Source organism: Hippocampus guttulatus, chromosome 2, assembly GCF_054856545.1.
Source record: "Hippocampus guttulatus isolate MCC_2025c chromosome 2, RoL_Hgut_1.0, whole genome shotgun sequence".
Taxonomy (NCBI): Eukaryota; Metazoa; Chordata; class Actinopteri; order Syngnathiformes; family Syngnathidae; genus Hippocampus; species Hippocampus guttulatus.
The window spans coordinates 28346790-28363670 of NC_141262.1; the positions used below are offsets into that span (position 1 = coordinate 28346790).

At 45.3% G+C, this 16881-nt stretch overlaps 1 protein-coding gene across 3 annotated transcripts in view; it reads left to right on the forward strand.

Moving 5' to 3' along the window:
• The first annotated feature begins 6094 nt into the window (after positions 1-6094).
• svep1 (sushi, von Willebrand factor type A, EGF and pentraxin domain containing 1) overlaps positions 6095-16881 on the forward strand; it is a 65126-nt gene continuing 54339 nt past the window's right edge. For 2 of the 3 annotated variants that reach the window (XM_086105313.1, XM_086105314.1), the window contains exons 1-2: positions 6096-6714; positions 7169-7742. In XM_086105313.1, the coding sequence (XP_085961439.1) occupies positions 7233-7742 (510 nt within the window). In that variant the 5' untranslated portion in view covers positions 6096-6714; positions 7169-7232. Of the gene's footprint in view, positions 6715-7168; positions 7743-16881 lie in introns of all 3 variants that reach the window. The other variant, XM_086105315.1, reaches the window with a different exon arrangement.

The window sequence follows — 16881 nt, forward strand, 5'->3', positions numbered from 1 at the left end:
CGCCGAAAAGGAATGTGAGAATTTACAGTTGAAGCCACGAGAAAGAGGTGAGAGCCCAAGAGCTCGGAGGAGGAGGAGAAGCCAAGTGGGCGTGCGGTTAGTAATCGGAGCTGCGTGTTTACCATGCACCCAGAAACATCTGAGGTCCTGCCCCCGGCCCGGGGACAATGTGTTCCAAAACACGTGCCGAGTTCCAAAACGTGCATCGCGTCATAGCTTAGGGAGCCGTTTCTAATATTTGGCTCAGTCGCGCCGCTAAATATGGCCGTCAAAGTTTGACGAGTGCCTGCGGGCTCGACCCGACATGGCTCTTCTAGCATGCAGTCAAATACATCAATGACTTGATTCTTTTTCTCCTGAAACTGCACCCAGAACAGCCAAATCGTACGGCAATACCCCGACTTTGAAATTCTCTTCCTAACTCCATTTACTCATGTTTCAAATACACTTTCCCCATTGGAATGAATTGAAATGCTAGGAATCTGTTCCAGCCCCTAGACAAAAAAAACAAAAGACAAACAAACTATTTTTTTTGTTTGTTTTTAAATTTTTAAAAACTATCACAAAAACATAAAAAATCATAAAAAAATGCAAATAAATGAACTCGCTTTATAACGTTTAACTTAGCCGACTGTATTCAACATGTACTGTAGTATTCGTGTGACCATTTTCGTCATTTTTCTTCAATGTTTCATGAACGTGATGCCGCAAACACGGACACCCCATTGGGGTCGGGGGACCCACACACAAAAATGGACAGACATGTTTTTCGCATGGTTAAATGACACCAAGAAAAGCATCAGAATCTGAATCTGAATCTGAATCATCTTTATTGGCCAAGTGTGTAGAACACACAAGGAATTTGTCTCCGGTCTAACACGCTGCATTAGTATCATCGTAAAAACGAGGACGTGACAAATAGGTATGCAAGGACATTTCGTAATGTAAGTGAACCGTAGTGCGGTGGTACCACCCAGTGACAACTGTGAGACAATGTGCAAAGTATCAAGCAGAGCTAAAGTGAACAGTGGTAGAATACAATACTATGACAGTTTGTACAGTTGGTGCAGAAAATCATTTTGAAGCATTTTAGAGTGACCAGTAGCAGTATTTGTAGTACAAGAAGAGTGACTACTTGGTTGATAGCCTCTGGAACCAAGCCGTACCTTATCGAATGCAATCGCAAAGCCACTCCACTTTCACATGGAACGTATTGCACCCCTCGTATCGAGACACATGTCAAGCGGCCTTTCGTTGGAGGGACGCGCACCCCTCGAGGACATTGGATCTGATTTGATCCAATGCCGATGATGTCGGCGCTTGCCTGTGTTTCATTCCTCTCTTCCTCTTTGTTTGTTCATAGCAGACGCAGACAAGCAGGCTGTTTTGGACAATGTCGAACGGCACCGTAGCCAGAAACAACAACGAACTTGCATGCGCGTATTGTGGCTCTCAGATTATTTCTTCCCTCGCGGCTGTAGCGCCCCCCCCCCCCCCTGAGCGTTCAACGCTGAGTCTGTTTTCAAGGGAGTCTGGTTGAATCCGGTTCTCACTGCCCCGAGATTGGCCTGCCTCGTCTTGCGCCCCCCCCCCCCCCCCCCGCCCCCACCACACTTTTTAAAATTCTCCTCATTGATTTCTCTGAAAATCCTTTCCTTGCTTTGCCCTTGAGTGTTTATGCGGAAGCTTTCATTAGACTTTCTCGTGACAGGAAGTCTCGCCCCTTTTGCCCCCACAAGCAGGAACATGGAACCAAAGGGAAAAACATGACAGCTGGCATTTGTGATCATTTCAGTGGAGTTGTTGCACCTTTCAGTGACGTTTTCAAGCATTGTCATTTTCTGACGAAACCTCCTGCGAGTACTTTTGTACTCTGGCAAATTTAAGGCTGGCCTCCTCACAAGCACAGCCGGATTTCAGTCCATCTTAGTGACTCAGGCTCGAATAACCTTCAGGTCGTGCAAAGGTCACTGCTGGGCACGTTGCTGCTGCTCCCTAAATCGTTCCCATTTTTGCGCTTTAAATGTCTAAAATAGATACCGTTCTTCCCTAACAACGAGCAACGTATACTCTCAAAAAGTGGTCCTGTCCTCAAAAAAAAAAAGCCAACCTTATTCATGCAGTGATGTCAGATTTAATTGATGACACCAATCCCGTCAGACCTGTTAAGTAGCCCGACGTCAAGGTCATCGTAAAATTGGAGCGTATTTACACTTATTAGGTAGGAGACAGAGAGGAAGGCCAAAGAGGAGATTCGTGGATTCCGTGAGGGAAGACATGCAGGTAGTTGGAGTCAGAGTAGAGGATGCAGAGAACAGGGAAAGATGGAAATTAATGACTCACTGTGGCAACCACTGAAAAGTGACAAGCCGAAAGGAGAAGAAGAAGAAGAAGATTGAGTAATGATATTATAGCGCTTTTTTTTCATTTCATGCATTTTTGATTGATATTCGATCTGTTCCTGAAAAGACTGTAGCGCAGTGTAAAGAGCGAGTGTTGAATGTCGCGCGGTCCTCCCATGTGGACTTTTCCCACGAGTGCGCTCCACGACATGCAAATTTACGTGTCTGTCATCCAACAGCATTTGCTGTCATTTTGCCATCCTTAAATCGCAGGATGTATTCTGCAAATGCCGACCGGTGCTTTTTTTTTTGCTGGTTGTCACGTGTCGATGGAGGGATGGCAGCTCATGTGTTGGCTCATCAAACGCATCCAGTTGACTTCGCAGGGTGCTCGTGTGATGATGGATGTACAAGTGCGCGACCTTCGCTCTCTTAAAGGCTTCTCGGACTCATGAAATATTTACAAGAGTGAGGCTCGAGGGCTATATATAGCATCGGAACATGAAAGCAGGAGTTTGCGTGGCCACGCGGTTACTTGCTGCATTCTAATCGCGCTGATGTTGATATTCTGGCCGACACCTTGCATGCATTGCAAACCCAAGTGCATTTTTCTTGAACATGCAAATGAAACAGTTTTCCCCACAATAGTGCGATTGCGATTTAACCTGCAATTATTAATATTATTATCACTTTTTTTTTTTTGGAAAGAAGCATGTTCTTTTTTTTACATACGCAATCAATGAAGCCAGATTCCAACGATCATGCAAACATGTTTGGGGCTTTGTCATTTCAACTTTTCATGAAACGGATGTATAAACATGTGGACTGGACTTCTTAAGGATTGGACTTGTGTGTACATGATATACAGTAAATAAATAAAAAAGCATAAATATGCATTTGAAGTGGGAAGTCAACACCACCTCCATCCTGAAAAGGGCCCAGCAGAGGATGTACTTCCTGAGGCTGCTGAGGATGCCACAGGAGGTGCTACGTCAGTTCTACACGGCAGTCATCGAATCAATCCTGTGTTCTTCCATCACGGTTTGGTTTGCGGCCGCCACAAAAATAGGACAAAATCCGACTTCAACGGACAGTTAGGTCGGCGGAAAAAATCATTGGCACCGCCCTACCCACTCTTAAGGACTTGCACACTGCAAGAATCAAGACAAGTGCACGGAAAATGAAATTATTCATGCAGCGGTTTGCTCCCATCTTGTGGCATTTATATGGAATTCCAGTCTAAATCTTTAAAGGGGGCTGTCAATTTTTCGCTATTGGCAACAGCGTTTAGTCCTTATCCACTGCAACGGAACACGAAGGACATTGCAAATTGCAATTTCTGGGGACATTTGCCATGCTCTGCGTCCATATGTGAAATGGAACTGACTAGCATAAACTAACTAACTAAATAAATAAATATGCTAATAATTGTAAAAACCTCACAAGCAATGATGAATGAGCTCATGTGCTTGCTTCTCCTTTTGGAGAACACACACTTTTCAGCCCACCGAGCATTTACAACATCAGGAGGCCAAGATTTCAGTAAATGCTGCAATGTTGAGCCTCAGTTCTGGTTTGTCTATCTGAACGACTAATTGGTGAATTGATGTGTTACTATAAATCTCTCTATATCTTTCTCTCCGTCTCTCTCGCTCTCTCTCTCTGTCATTCTCTCTCTCTCTCTCTCGATTTATATATACAGTATACATATAAAATTTAAAAAAATATATTTGCCTTCACAGTTGAGGATCCAAACTTAGTTGATAAATTCAGTCCTGCACTGCCATCCAGGCGGCAAAACAAATACTACACCATACAATTGTATTGACAATGAGCCATCGATAGAGGGCAGTGTAACGTAAGTCTTCGATGACAAACGGTTCATGTGGGAGATAACGAACAAAAAATAAGAGGCCAGCAGTCTCGAAGAACACAAGCAAGTTAAGTTGCTCCTTTTTAGAATACATTCATTGTTAATGAGAACGGATCAAATGCTAACTATGTTAACACATAGTAAGCTAGCAGCCCGAGTAGAAAAAGTACTCCGGCCACTCACGAGTGCTTTTACATCCCTCCGACACTCAGGTACTTTTTCTTGTGAGACGTGATAAAATGCTATCATGCTAGGAGTGGCTAAATGTTAACACAAAGTAAGAGAGCAAATTGAATAGCGAAAAGTGCTGAGGTTTACTTGACTGGGGTTTTATCACCCTGTACTCGGGTACTCGTAAGACCACTGACGATGCTACTACGTATAAAATAACATTTATTAAAAGGAACATCTGGGGAGTTTTTACCATGAAAAATGTGGAATAGTGGCTCATTGTGACTTTTGGGGAACGCGTACGAACACGCGCACACGCGCATGCACCCCCACAGCTGTGACTTCCTGCTTTTCGGCACTGCAGACCTCATCAGACTTGGTGATGGTCCCAAGGGAGACAGAGGGGCTTGTGCAATGGAGACGAGCCGTGCGTGCATGTGCGCGTGGCAGTCTGCGTCCGTGTGTGTGTTCTGTATGAAGTGGCCACAGAAACCGAGTTCCCAACTTCCTTTTTGGGTTTAAACCCAAAGACACTTGACTCAGTCGAAGACGCCTAAGAATGTGAGACAATGGGGCTGATCAAATAAAAACGATTCAACGTCAGAGACCAAAGAATTGATGTCCTGCGAACCACATGTCCCAAATGAGCTGAAAAATTGGAGAGGGAATGGTTTAAAAATGGTTGCGAGATGTCAAAGTTGGAAGTTCGTATGCCTTTATGAATGCAAGGACTTGTGGAAATAGCGAAAATGTGGGAATTTGGGGAATGTGAAAACTCGTTCCGCACATGCCTTGAAACTCTGTTGAACAGCTGAAATGGTTTGACTCACTCAAGAAATGTGGAAGGGTTTGCTGAATACAATTTCAGCATTAGCGTGGGAATAATGTTGAGTTGGGAAATCTGGAATACCGAAAAATGGGGGTATTTGGGCGATTCGGATGTCCTGAATAAGTTTAACAGTTTGAAATTGGAATGCTTTTTTAAAAAATGTGGATGACTAAAAAATGTATACAAATACTACCCAACATGTCATGAATGAGCAACGTAGTTTTACATTACTGTATGGTTTGAATCAGCTGAAAAATGCGGCAAGATAAGGTCAAAATCAAAAGATCTACGTAGGAATTTTGTCTGTGAAAATGTGGAAATTGTTCCCCAGTATGTTACAAATGAGCTGAACACTTGGAACAGTTTGAATAAAAATTGCATCGGTCAACAGAAATATGGAAGGATCAGTTACTTTTGAAAAAGGTCTTTGTTCATTTCATTGGAATGGGATTTCTTTTCAGATCAGAACAGATCCCAAACATCTTTATTGGCCGAAAATGTACAACCGCACGAGGAATTTGTCTCAATATGTTTTGTGGTAAGAAGCAACCATGACAAACAAAACACTTGAGAGGCTAAGGACGTGGAGAGTCATCAGCAAAGCCAAATGAAGCGGGAGTGCGCTACTTGTGATACAACTTTTGAATGCGCCATGACGGGGAAAGTCCTTCAGCGTTTTCACGTGTCTCCTGCTCTGGAATATTGATCAAGGACCGTTTGATGGAAAATGTGCAGTGGTGGGAATTTGTGGAGACGAACCTCCCTCTTCTGACGCTGGAGTGGTTTGAAGTGGAATGTGGAACAATTCGGATATGATCGGTCAAGAATAAAACGTGATGCGTTCAATTGCCCCCCCCACCCCCTCCCCATAATTAATTCCCTTGCCTCTGTCTTTGTTTTGCTCGCAGATAAAATTTTCTGGGGAAAAGGAAAAAAAAAAGAGGGATGAGAGACTCCCTTCTTTTGGGTAGGTATGACTTTCTCCTTGGCCTCATCCTTCCCTTTCTTGCGGTTGGCGGCGCCGGCCCCACTGTTCTCTTCGGGAATGTTGACAGTCCACACATGTAGGGAGCGAGGTTGAAGACGATGGAAGGGGGGAGGTGAGAGAAAAAAAAAATGACTTCACCGCCATGGCTGGACTGCCCCCTTTTTTTCCCCCCTCAGCCTCTCTCTGTCTCCCAAATTTTTATTCCTGCCTCCTCCCTCCTCCTAAATGATTCTGGAAGAGAGTGAAGGGGCATTCAGAGCGCGGAGCGTCACATAGGAGAGGGTCGGCACGCTGGGACTGAGGGGAAGCGTCTCCAAAAAGGATGGCCTTTGTGGACAGGTTGCTTTAGAGTTTCGGAAGAAAAGAAGGGGCATGAGGTTTTTCTCTGCGGGGGACACGCCAAGGAAGCACTGGATTGAGGAAGAAGCGATGCTTTTCAGGAACGTCGCACTGACCTTCGAGGACGCAAATTCCGCCGCTTTGAATCGGCCAAGAAATGTGGAAGGATTAGGTAAAAAATTCTATCGTGTGGGATTTTTTGAGGGAATGTGCAAAACTAGTCCTGAGATAACTCTGAATGAACGGAACGGTTCTAATGGTTTGAATAGGATTTGAAATGTGCAGCCGCAAAATGTGCATATCCATAAAATGTGAATTGCGAATTTTGTCACCCCAAAAATGTGGACTACAGAAAGATCACTGAAATTGGGGATTGTAAAAAAAAAGTTTTTGGCAATAAAGTTTGATGTAGGAATGGTTTCAATTGGTGAGATGTGGAATACCCCAAAATTTGGAAATTTGTTGTAGGAATGGTTTCAATTGGTGAGATGTGGAATACCCCAAAATTTGGAAATTTGGGCAATGTGAAAAATGTTTTCCAATAATTTAGGAGCTGTTCTGAAGCAGCAAAACCGTTTGACGTTGGGAGTCCAAACATTAATTTGTGATTTTTGTCATGTGCGTAGGACGCATTGATCTTCCGTAAGTCCTCCTTGACCTGCGCAGAAACCTTCCTCGGTGCTCCTCACTATGTGGTGGCAAAGGTCCACGCTGTCATGGTGGACCGGTTGCTTCCTCGTCCTTTGCGTCCTGGCTGTATGGACGGCGGGCCAAGTGCAGCCCCGCTCCTCACGCCAAATGGCATCTTCGTCGTGGGCCGGCAACCTTTCGGAGAGCGCCGAGAGGAAAGTGGCGCGCCTCGGCGTGGCGTTCAAGCGCAACGTCCGCCAGCTCCGTGACAAGAGCGCCTGCTTGGACCTTGTCTTCCTGGTGGACGAGTCGTCCAGCGTGGGCGCCGGAAACTTTGGCAGCGAGCTGCGCTTCGTGCGCAAGATGCTCTCCGACTTCCCAGTGACGGCGGAGAACACGCGGGTGGCCCTCGTCACCTTCTCGTCCAAGACCCACGTGGTGACGCGGGTGGACCACATCACGGCCCCCAAGCCGCACCAGCACAAGTGCTCCCTATTCAACAAGGAGATCCCAGCTATCAATTATCGAGGAGGGGGAACTTACACCAAAGGAGCCTTCCAGCGAGCTGCGGTGAGTTGAAAAATGACACGGGCGTCGCAAGATGATGTGGTTTGATATCTGAGGTTGCAGTTTACTACATTAGCAGATTGACGATTAGCGGTTGAACACTTCTCATTTGAAAGACAATGTTCCCCAACTGCGGGGAACTTCCACCGACAGCGCCCAGCGCTCGAATGGTTTACGACTGCCTGCCAGTGCCACAAGATGGTGGCAAAAGCCCCGCTTCTCTCTAAATGAACCGGTTCAGTTCACATCGACGTAGTTTCTTCGTACCAACATGCCAAAGTAATACTTTTATTGCCAAACTACAAATTGGCGACAGTTCACCAGAGTGCCAGAAAACTGGGTGAGATGTCAAACCCAAGTCAGTTGGATAGAAGTGATGCTCTACTCTGGAGACATTTTGACCAGACTTTCTAAAGGTGACTCAAACACTCCATCCCCCACGTAATCCCTCATGCGATTTTCTGAATTCTTGGTGCATTGTTCTCAGGCTCAATTGGCCATTCCCGCCACACTTGGTATTTCTTTTTAACGGTTTAAAGTGGTTACTATATGTTAGCATACCAACAGCAAGCGTGTTGCTATCTTTCTATGTGCTGGAATAGCAACTGTTAGCGGTTACCAGGATACAACTAGTGATGTGAAACTGTAAATTGGCCTCAATGCTGTCATACTATATGTTAGCATACCAACTGTGAGCAGGTTGCTGCCTTGCTGTGTGTTAGTATCACAACTGGCAAGGTGTTAGCCTTTCGTCAATTCTCATTAAAATTACGAGCAGAGTATGAGGAGATGTGCTTTGAAACAATTGCCCGTTGGCTTGGGAAGTTGCTATATTACTATTAGGTGAGCATGGAAACTGTGCGCTAGGTTGCTACGTGTTAGCATAGCAACTGTTAGTGTGCTAGCATGTGTTCAAGTCTCATGAGAAAGAGTTCCCAAATACAGGGAGGCCTGTCAAACCGTTATCAGTCCATTTCAGCGCTTTTGAGTGGACTCATGTTGCCATCTCGTGAGGTTGTTATCTAAACCACAGCTCAAAGGTTAGCTTGTTTATGGTTTGTTGATGCGATGCTGCTGAACACACACTTGCTAACTTGGCGTGGAGGAGGACATATGGCCTGGTTCATCTGTCAAGTCTGCGCTGCCCAGTTGTGTTAGTAAGCCTCGTTGCTGGTACGAAGGCCGGTGCTGGATCAACACCTCGTGCCTCGGTCTGCCTTCAGCCATTTGTGTCTGCGGACATACATACTGTAAATACCCAAAGTTGTTGAAAAACACCCCAGACATTTTACACGTCGTCGTCTTTGCTCACTTGAGCGGTTGGTACTGGACCCCCCCCCTGCCCCCCTCCCCCAGCTCCCGTGTTTCCAGCGATTAGCCTTGGACCGTATCTGCTGGCTAACAGCTTGGCCCTCAGGACAGTTTTTCAACTCAACCTCCTTAAGTTAAATGCTGATAAGGAGACATCTGGCCTAGTGCCAGCTTCTAAAAACCACAACACCACCAAGAAAAAAAAAATCACTCTGGGGGAGGGCGTGGGTGCTGAAGCACTTTAACAGTACTCTCAAACTCTCCCTCATCAGTTATATAGTGAGGTACATAGACTTCAAAACGGTACCTCATGGGGCTCACAGGTTCAATAATCATGTACTGTAATGTCATTTTGTTGAGCAAGACTCTCTTTTTTTGTGTTCGGTGTTCTTTGGGAAAACGTCAGCGATGATGCTAATTGATAATTGCGTAACAATAATAACAGGGCCGTGTTGGATTCCCTCGCCGTCTCTCGGAGGCTGGGATGCATTAAAGGAAGGAGACATTTTTCCACCGGGCTTGCATGTGGAGACACGACTCTTTGGTCTCTGTCTCACATCTCCGTCTCGGCATAGGCTTCAAGCGTCGTCAGCATGTGTCGCGGTGATGTCTCATTTTTGCCCTTTTTTTTTTTTTGCATTGCATTGCATTGCTTGTGGAAAGAATGCAGACAGAAAATTGGGGGACAATACAGAGAATTCTTTCTTTTTTCCCCCCACTTGAGGAAAGTTTGACATTTTTCCTCATTTAATATGCTTTGTGTCAGGAAAGTGCAACATCAGTACCGTAGGTTGTCTTCTCTTTGGAGAAGTGCTATGTCAGTCGTTTGTCTTCTTTTTAGGAAAGTCTCACATCAGTCGCAAGTTATTTTTTAGGAAGGTTTGTCAGTCAAGGTTTGCCTAAAGCAGTGTTTCTCAAATAGTGGGGGGTTGCGAGGCTCTGTCAGGGGGGGCGCGTTTGACCTCGGGGAACATGCTTTTTTATTTTTTTACTGTCCTAAAATAACTTGCAGTTGCACCTCCCCTACGTTAGGTGGCAGTGTCACTCTCATTGGCAGAGTTTGCATTCTCAGGGAGGAAATATGACTAGGCGTATGTAGAACTTGGCTTCAATGTGCTTGCGGTGGCAGACAAGGGAAGATCGATGTGCTTACTTTGTCGAAAAATTTTGGTAGTGGACAGCATGAAGCCGTCACTTAAAGACATTACACCCGAATCACGCTGATAAGCTGCTTGAGTTTTTTTCAGCGAAAACGTGCCGAATATTGCCAACAATCATGCCGCTTGGTGACTGCTACTTCAGTAAACTAATAATACAGGTCCTGGCTACACATTGAGCAGGAGCCGAGAGTTGCTGTGTCCTGCTTCTAACCTCGCTTTGAAAAGCTGTGCATTGCAAAATATGCTCATTGTTGCCATTAATCCAGACATCATCTTTGATTTAAAAAAAACAAAACACAAATTCTTTTAGATATTTTTGTTTTGCTGGTTAAAGTTTTTTTTTTTTTTAATATTGTGCTCCTGAGATAATGTTGGTGATTAGTTTGAATGCATTCTTAGTTATTGAGTTTATGCCATTTTATTTTTCAGTATCGTATGGTTTGACATGGTCAGTCAAAAAATATTTATTGTTAAATTAAGGATTCAATGTTATTTTTGAATTTCAGATGCGCTTTAAATCTTTTCTGTTCCAGTAACTAAAGCTATTCTTTGTTGTAAGTTGGGCCATAAAGTTGGTCCATATTTCTTTCTTTTCTTATTCTCTTATACGTTAATAAGTATTTAGTGTTATGCAAAGGTGTACTTATAACAATTTTATAGACAAATTATACTATTTATAGCCGTACGGGGGGGGATGTTTTCCTTTTCCTTGGTGGGGGGGCATGACAGAAAATAAGGAAAGTACAACCTTTATAGATGGTCTCTTTTTTTCTTTTTTTAAAGAAATTTCCTCATCGGTAATTTGTCTTTTTTTTTTTTTAAAGAAAAGTCCAACATCAGTATTTTGTCTTCTTTCTGCCTTTCCTTTTTGGAATGTATGACACCAAGGGCTGTCTTCTTTGTGAAAGTGGAACGTTTTGGAAAGGTCATTGTCAACAATATGGCTTCTTTTTAGCAAAACCCAACATCAATCGTTTGTCTTCTCTTTGGGGAATGTAGCATGAATAGTTTGTTTTCTTTTTAGGAAAGTACAAAATGTGTAGTTTGTCTTCTTAGGTAAGTTGAATGTCACTGTTTTGACTTGTTTTGGGGAAATTACAATCTTCACAGTATGTCTTCTTTTTAGGAAAGTGCAACATCAATAATTTCTTTTTTTACAAAATTATACCAGCAGTAGTTTGTCTTTTCTTGAAGACAGCCCAACATCTGTCGTTTGTCTGCTTTTTCTGAAAGTACAACCTCAACCGTTGGTTTTCTTTTTAGGAAAGCATTTCATGGTCATCATGCCTGGTCGCCTTCTTGCTGCAGGTTTGGATTTCTCAAGCGGACTTGATGGCCTCACTTTGGGCAGGACGCGAGGAAAGTCTATGGGAGGGGGGTTGGGGGGGACTGAGTGGGAGCAAGAGGATGGAAGAATGTGAGGAAAAAGGCTGGAGGCAGAGAGAGAGAGACAGAGAGAGAATGTGACATTTTTTTTCCTTTTAAAGTAACTGATGTTAAGGTGGCACGTGAGTCTAGGTAAAAAGAGACACCTTACTGGAGTTCTTTCTTGCCGTGATCCAGTCTTGTTTGGCTAGCCAGAGTTTCAACTCGCAGGTGGACAATTTCAGCCGCTTCCAAACTCACCCGGAAAGCCTTTAGGCTCATTAATCACAGCCCAAAGTTTTCGGGGCCGGCTGCGTGTCTTTCCATGTTTGTCATCCCGTGTAATTAAGAGTACATTAGAGCGGTGTGAGCGCGAACGCGTCAACACGGCTGACGTCCGTAAAACAGACACGGGCCCGTCTGTGTCATGTCATCGCTTCAATAACTGCTAACCGGCGCTAAAGATATTCATGGCCGTGGCGGGCCTTGCCAAGCCGCGGCGGGCCAAACAAATAACGTGACTCTCATTCCAGTGAGTCAGCGCAATGGCTCCCGTTCCTCTCAGTTGTGTGTTTTCCGTCCCGGCTGAAAACCGCAAGGTGAAACGAGACCCGCGCTTATATTATTTGTGAGGTGGCAAAAGTACACCCGCTCAGTGCTTCGTTGAAGGACACGCACTATTTATGTGGCTCGAGCAAAGTTTTGGGCTAAAGGCTCACTTTTGATTTTTCAAAACATAGAACACATCATTGGTCAGTCACATAAAAAGAGAAAAAAAAGCTGATCTTAATTTACTGCATTTTTCTTTGCGGTTTCATTACTTTTGTGTCTCCTTTTTGGCTTCTATCTCAGCCTTGATGCGCTCGCTATCAGCCAATCGGAGTGCTGAATTTTCGGCCTCTTAATTGTCCTCGATTCTAAATTCGGCCGCACATGGCTGGGTTCGATTCTGGCTCCGGCCTCCCCGTGTGGAGTTTAGACGTTCACCCCCGTGCCTGCGTGGGTTTTCTCCGGGTACTCCGCTTTCCTCCCACATTCTAAAAACATGCATGGCAGGTCAATGCAACACTCGTCCCTAGGTGTGACTGTGAGCACGGACAGTTTTTCTTCTATGTGTGCTCTGTGACTGGCTGGCAACCAATTCAGGGTGTCCACCGCCTGCTGCCCGAAGACTGCTGGGATAGGCTCCGGCACGCCTGCGACCCTTGATAATGGATGGATGGATTTGTTCCAGGTTGCATTATGAGCATGTTGGGCAAGGATGCTCCATGAGAGCGATTTATTTCCTGAAACCCCGATTGGGGTTTGTGTTATCTTGAGCACTGACTTGCATTGCATTGCATCAAAACCTGGATGGCACAACATTTCTTGAAATTCAATGAAAAGAAGACAGAGGTGATACTGTTTGGTCCCAGTGGCCCTTGTACATCCCATCCTGTAGACTTGGGCCCCCTGTCTCCTTATCTTTAGTCAACAGTCTCAAACTCGGGCCTTAAACTGGACAGTGATTTCAAACTTGATCAGCAAATTGGTGCCGTTGTCAAATCCAGCTTCTTTCACCTTAGACAGCTGGCCAAAATAAAACCTCTCCTCTCACATGAACACTTTGAGACAGTAATTCATGCCTTTGTCACATCCCAGCTCGATGACTGCAATGCCCTTTACTTTGGAGTCAGCCAGTCCTCCATTAAGCGCCTTCAGCTGGTCCAGAAAGCCGCTGCTCGCCTCTTGACTGGTACTCATAAGAGGGAGCACATAACTCCTACTTTGGCATCCCTTCACTGGCTCCCCATACATTTTAGAGTTCTTTTCAAGATCCTCTTATTTGTTTTCAAATCTCTAAATGATCTCGTGCCACCTTACCTCTCTGAGCTCATCCGCCCCGACACACCTGCCCGGCGCCTCAGGTCTCCGGACCAGACATGATTAGAAGTACCAAGAACTAAACTGATGCTCAGAGGGGACGGAGCCTTTTCTGTTGCTGGTCCCTCTCTCTGGAATGACCTCCCACTGAACATTCGGCAAGCCTCCTCGCTGCCCATCTTCAAAACCCTCCTCCAAACTCACTTGTATTCTTTGGCATTTGACTCAGCATGACTTAGATTTGTTCTTGGTTTTACTGTTTGGTGCTTTCTACCGTCTTTATTACCGATTTGTTTTACTGTTTATTGTATATGTTAAATTGCTCCATGTACAGCACTTTGTATGCAGCGATGGCTGTTTGAAAGTGCTCGAGAAATACAGTTGAGTTGAGATTGATCAAAATCTTTCATAGAGGCAGGGGTGCCCAGAGAGCGGCAAATGTTGACCACGTAGCTCTGCCCCTGCTCTGGGGGGGAAGAAAAAAAAAAAAGCAGCAGCAGCCTTTCCCCAAAATGGAGGCAAGGTGCAAGTGTTTGATCAGGGTGCCAGTGGTGAGGCCAGACGGTGATAAAATGATAAGAGCGGGCTCCGCTTCCTGTCTCGGCAACCTCCACTTCCCGCCATCTCCATCCCAACAAGGATCATTTCCTCCCACTCGCGGGGCCGTCTGCCGCCGGCCTCCACGCGGCCTCTCCGTCTGGTCCTGGCTATCGCGGATGATTCACCTCGCCGCGATAAGACGGCGGAGAGTTCAATAGCTCCGGAGGGAAAATGATCTCAGTGGCCACAGCCAGCCACTCCATCTAACTGTTTGACAAGCGCTCGTTACTTCACAGGACTCGGCGCTCCCACCCTCTTTTGTGAAATGGATGCGGAATATTTTCCAGAAATTTGGGCGTATTTTCCAGTCTCTGAGCGTCTCGAGCGAAAGGACCCCGAGGCCTCCTCATTCATGACTGCGCAGATAGTTTCCATCATTTCAGACAGTACGTTGCCATGTGTTTTTTTTTCACCCCTGGAAACCTTACCTTCACCTCCCCAGTCACCCGTGACTACGTATAGAGGCGAGACAAAATGCAGGGTGGCTAGTATGGATGGTGGATGGTGGGAAGTAACAACAGTACTTTGTTACTGTACTTAAGTCTATTTTTCAGGTATGCTATTGCGCTGTCCGAAGGTTCATAATTGCCTGAACATGTCAAAAGATGGCGGCAAATGAAACTCTTCAACTCACTTCATGACATCTAGGTGGCACAAGATGGTGGCTAAGCACTCGTTCTGCCCAAATGAAACCACTCAACTCACTTCAACGGAGTTCCTTGACATGTAGATCCCACAATATGGCCACATAGCATGACTTTTGTTGAAAAGAAAACACCTCAACTCACTTAAACATAGTTCCTTGGCACCGGGCTAGTGATGAAGCACTACTTTGGACCTGATGAAACCTCCCCTCACGCACGGTAACGTAGTTCCTTGGCATCAAGATGCCACAAGAGGGTGACAAAGCACTACTTTTTGTCCTAATGAAAAGTCTCAACTCACTCCAACAGACAATTCCTTGGTGCCAAAGTATTGGAGTTTTTTTATTGTATGGCCTGGTGTGGGCTCCACTGTATCTTTCCTTGACTTGTCGGTTTGCATTTTAATAGGAGAGGGGAAACAATTTTTGTCCCTCCACTGTGCCAGGTTATCATAACGACAGTAAAACTTTATTTCAGGAAATAGGTCGACTCAGTATTTTTACATCACCAGGGTATCTGTACTTGTAGTTGCGAGCAACCTCGGCCCCGTCTGGACACACGACCCGTCTCTGCTGCCCGTTGTCACTGCGAAGCTCTTTGAACTCGGCAAGCGCGCCTCTGCGGCGGCGTGCTGACAGACGACGTGGTAAGGCGCAGAAATCCGCGCCGCGAGGTCGGCCGAGTTCAACAGACGTGATGGCCTTCGACCCGAGGAAATGGAAGCCCATTTGTCTACGTCAAAGACTGCCGCCGTTCTGTAGCGCAGGAGGACAACAACTCGGCGGTGGTTCGTGGAGCACCTCGAAAGTAGAACGCAATGCTGGTTTTCAAGAAGTCACTCCAAATATGTCATTGAAGTACCCCTGGAAATGACCGCAGACCCTTTCCTAAAGCGTTCCACCGAGTCCACTTCAGCACCCAAACGCCTGCAATCACCACCCACCCGAGGCTTAAAATAGCGCTCTGCAATCGCTGTGCCAGCCTTGTCCCACGCTTGACGTGTACGCGGTGCGCTGATAAACCAACGGCAGCCAAGGTGTGGAGATGTGAATGGTGCTGAGGCTTTAAAGGCAAATAGTTTGTTGGCAGGGTCAGGGGGCCTCCAAAGGAAATGGCCGCCAGTGGCTTTGACGGTACGGGCTGTCACCTTCAATGATGCGCGGCAGTCATGATCTCTGCCACTCAAGGAAATGCAGTAAAAGCCCACTTGAATGTGCCGTAGTTTAGCTGCGACGTCTTGGCAAGACCTGCTAGCAGGCTCATAGAAGCCAGTTGCACACAGCTTGCAACTGGCGTTATTGTGACCCAAGCAAAATATTAGCGTAGCATAGCAACTCGGTCAGACTGCATGGAATGTTGAAATGAGATTGTGCGCACGCAATGTTGTTCGGAAGCACCGCCGGTGGAGTGTTGCGCATGTTGATGTTTGCGTTACCGAAAGCATAGAGCGGAGCAGATAGCTTGTCAAAATAAGCACTCTCACTTCCGAAATGAATGGGGGCAGGGGGGTGCGAGTGTGCCTTGGAGGTTCTTCTCTGAACGGATGTGGTCGGATTGCTGCTGTTGTTTTGGGTGCATTTGGTGGATGCAAAAAAATAAAATAAATCAACAACAACCCAAAAATGACCGTATCTCCGGTCATGCTGGATGCAAGTCACGGGAGTCTGTTGACGTTTTTACTGCAAATCTCTGCAGGCATGTTGGTTGTTATCAGCACTCCTCCAACACGCACTCTGTCATTCTCGTCTCCAAATCACACACACTGATATGCGCTCGTTGTCGGCAGCTTCTTATCGCTCCCTTGGACCTGGGCCAACATGGCCGACAGGGCAAATGCACGGCAAGGCTTCTTATGTGCTTTCCGTCATGTACCGTTTATAGTCAGGATTTTTAAAATTGTTATTAGTTAAATTCTTATTTTCTTCCATGTTTTTCATTTTGGGAGAAAAAAAATATTTTTAAGTCTATACTTTTACGTAGGTTTAGAATTTCATTATTTTTTTTAATGTAAATTTAGTTTTTCAATTACAATTATTTTAAGAGGTTACATTTCATTAAAGGGGAAAAAACTTTTAAAGGTTTTTTTTCCCCCAAGAATATATATTTTCTGTTCTTTAGAATTCATTTTTGTTAGTTTTGTATTTTTTAGGCAAGAAAAAAATATAAAGTAGTAAAAAGTATTATTTTTGTCCAATAAAA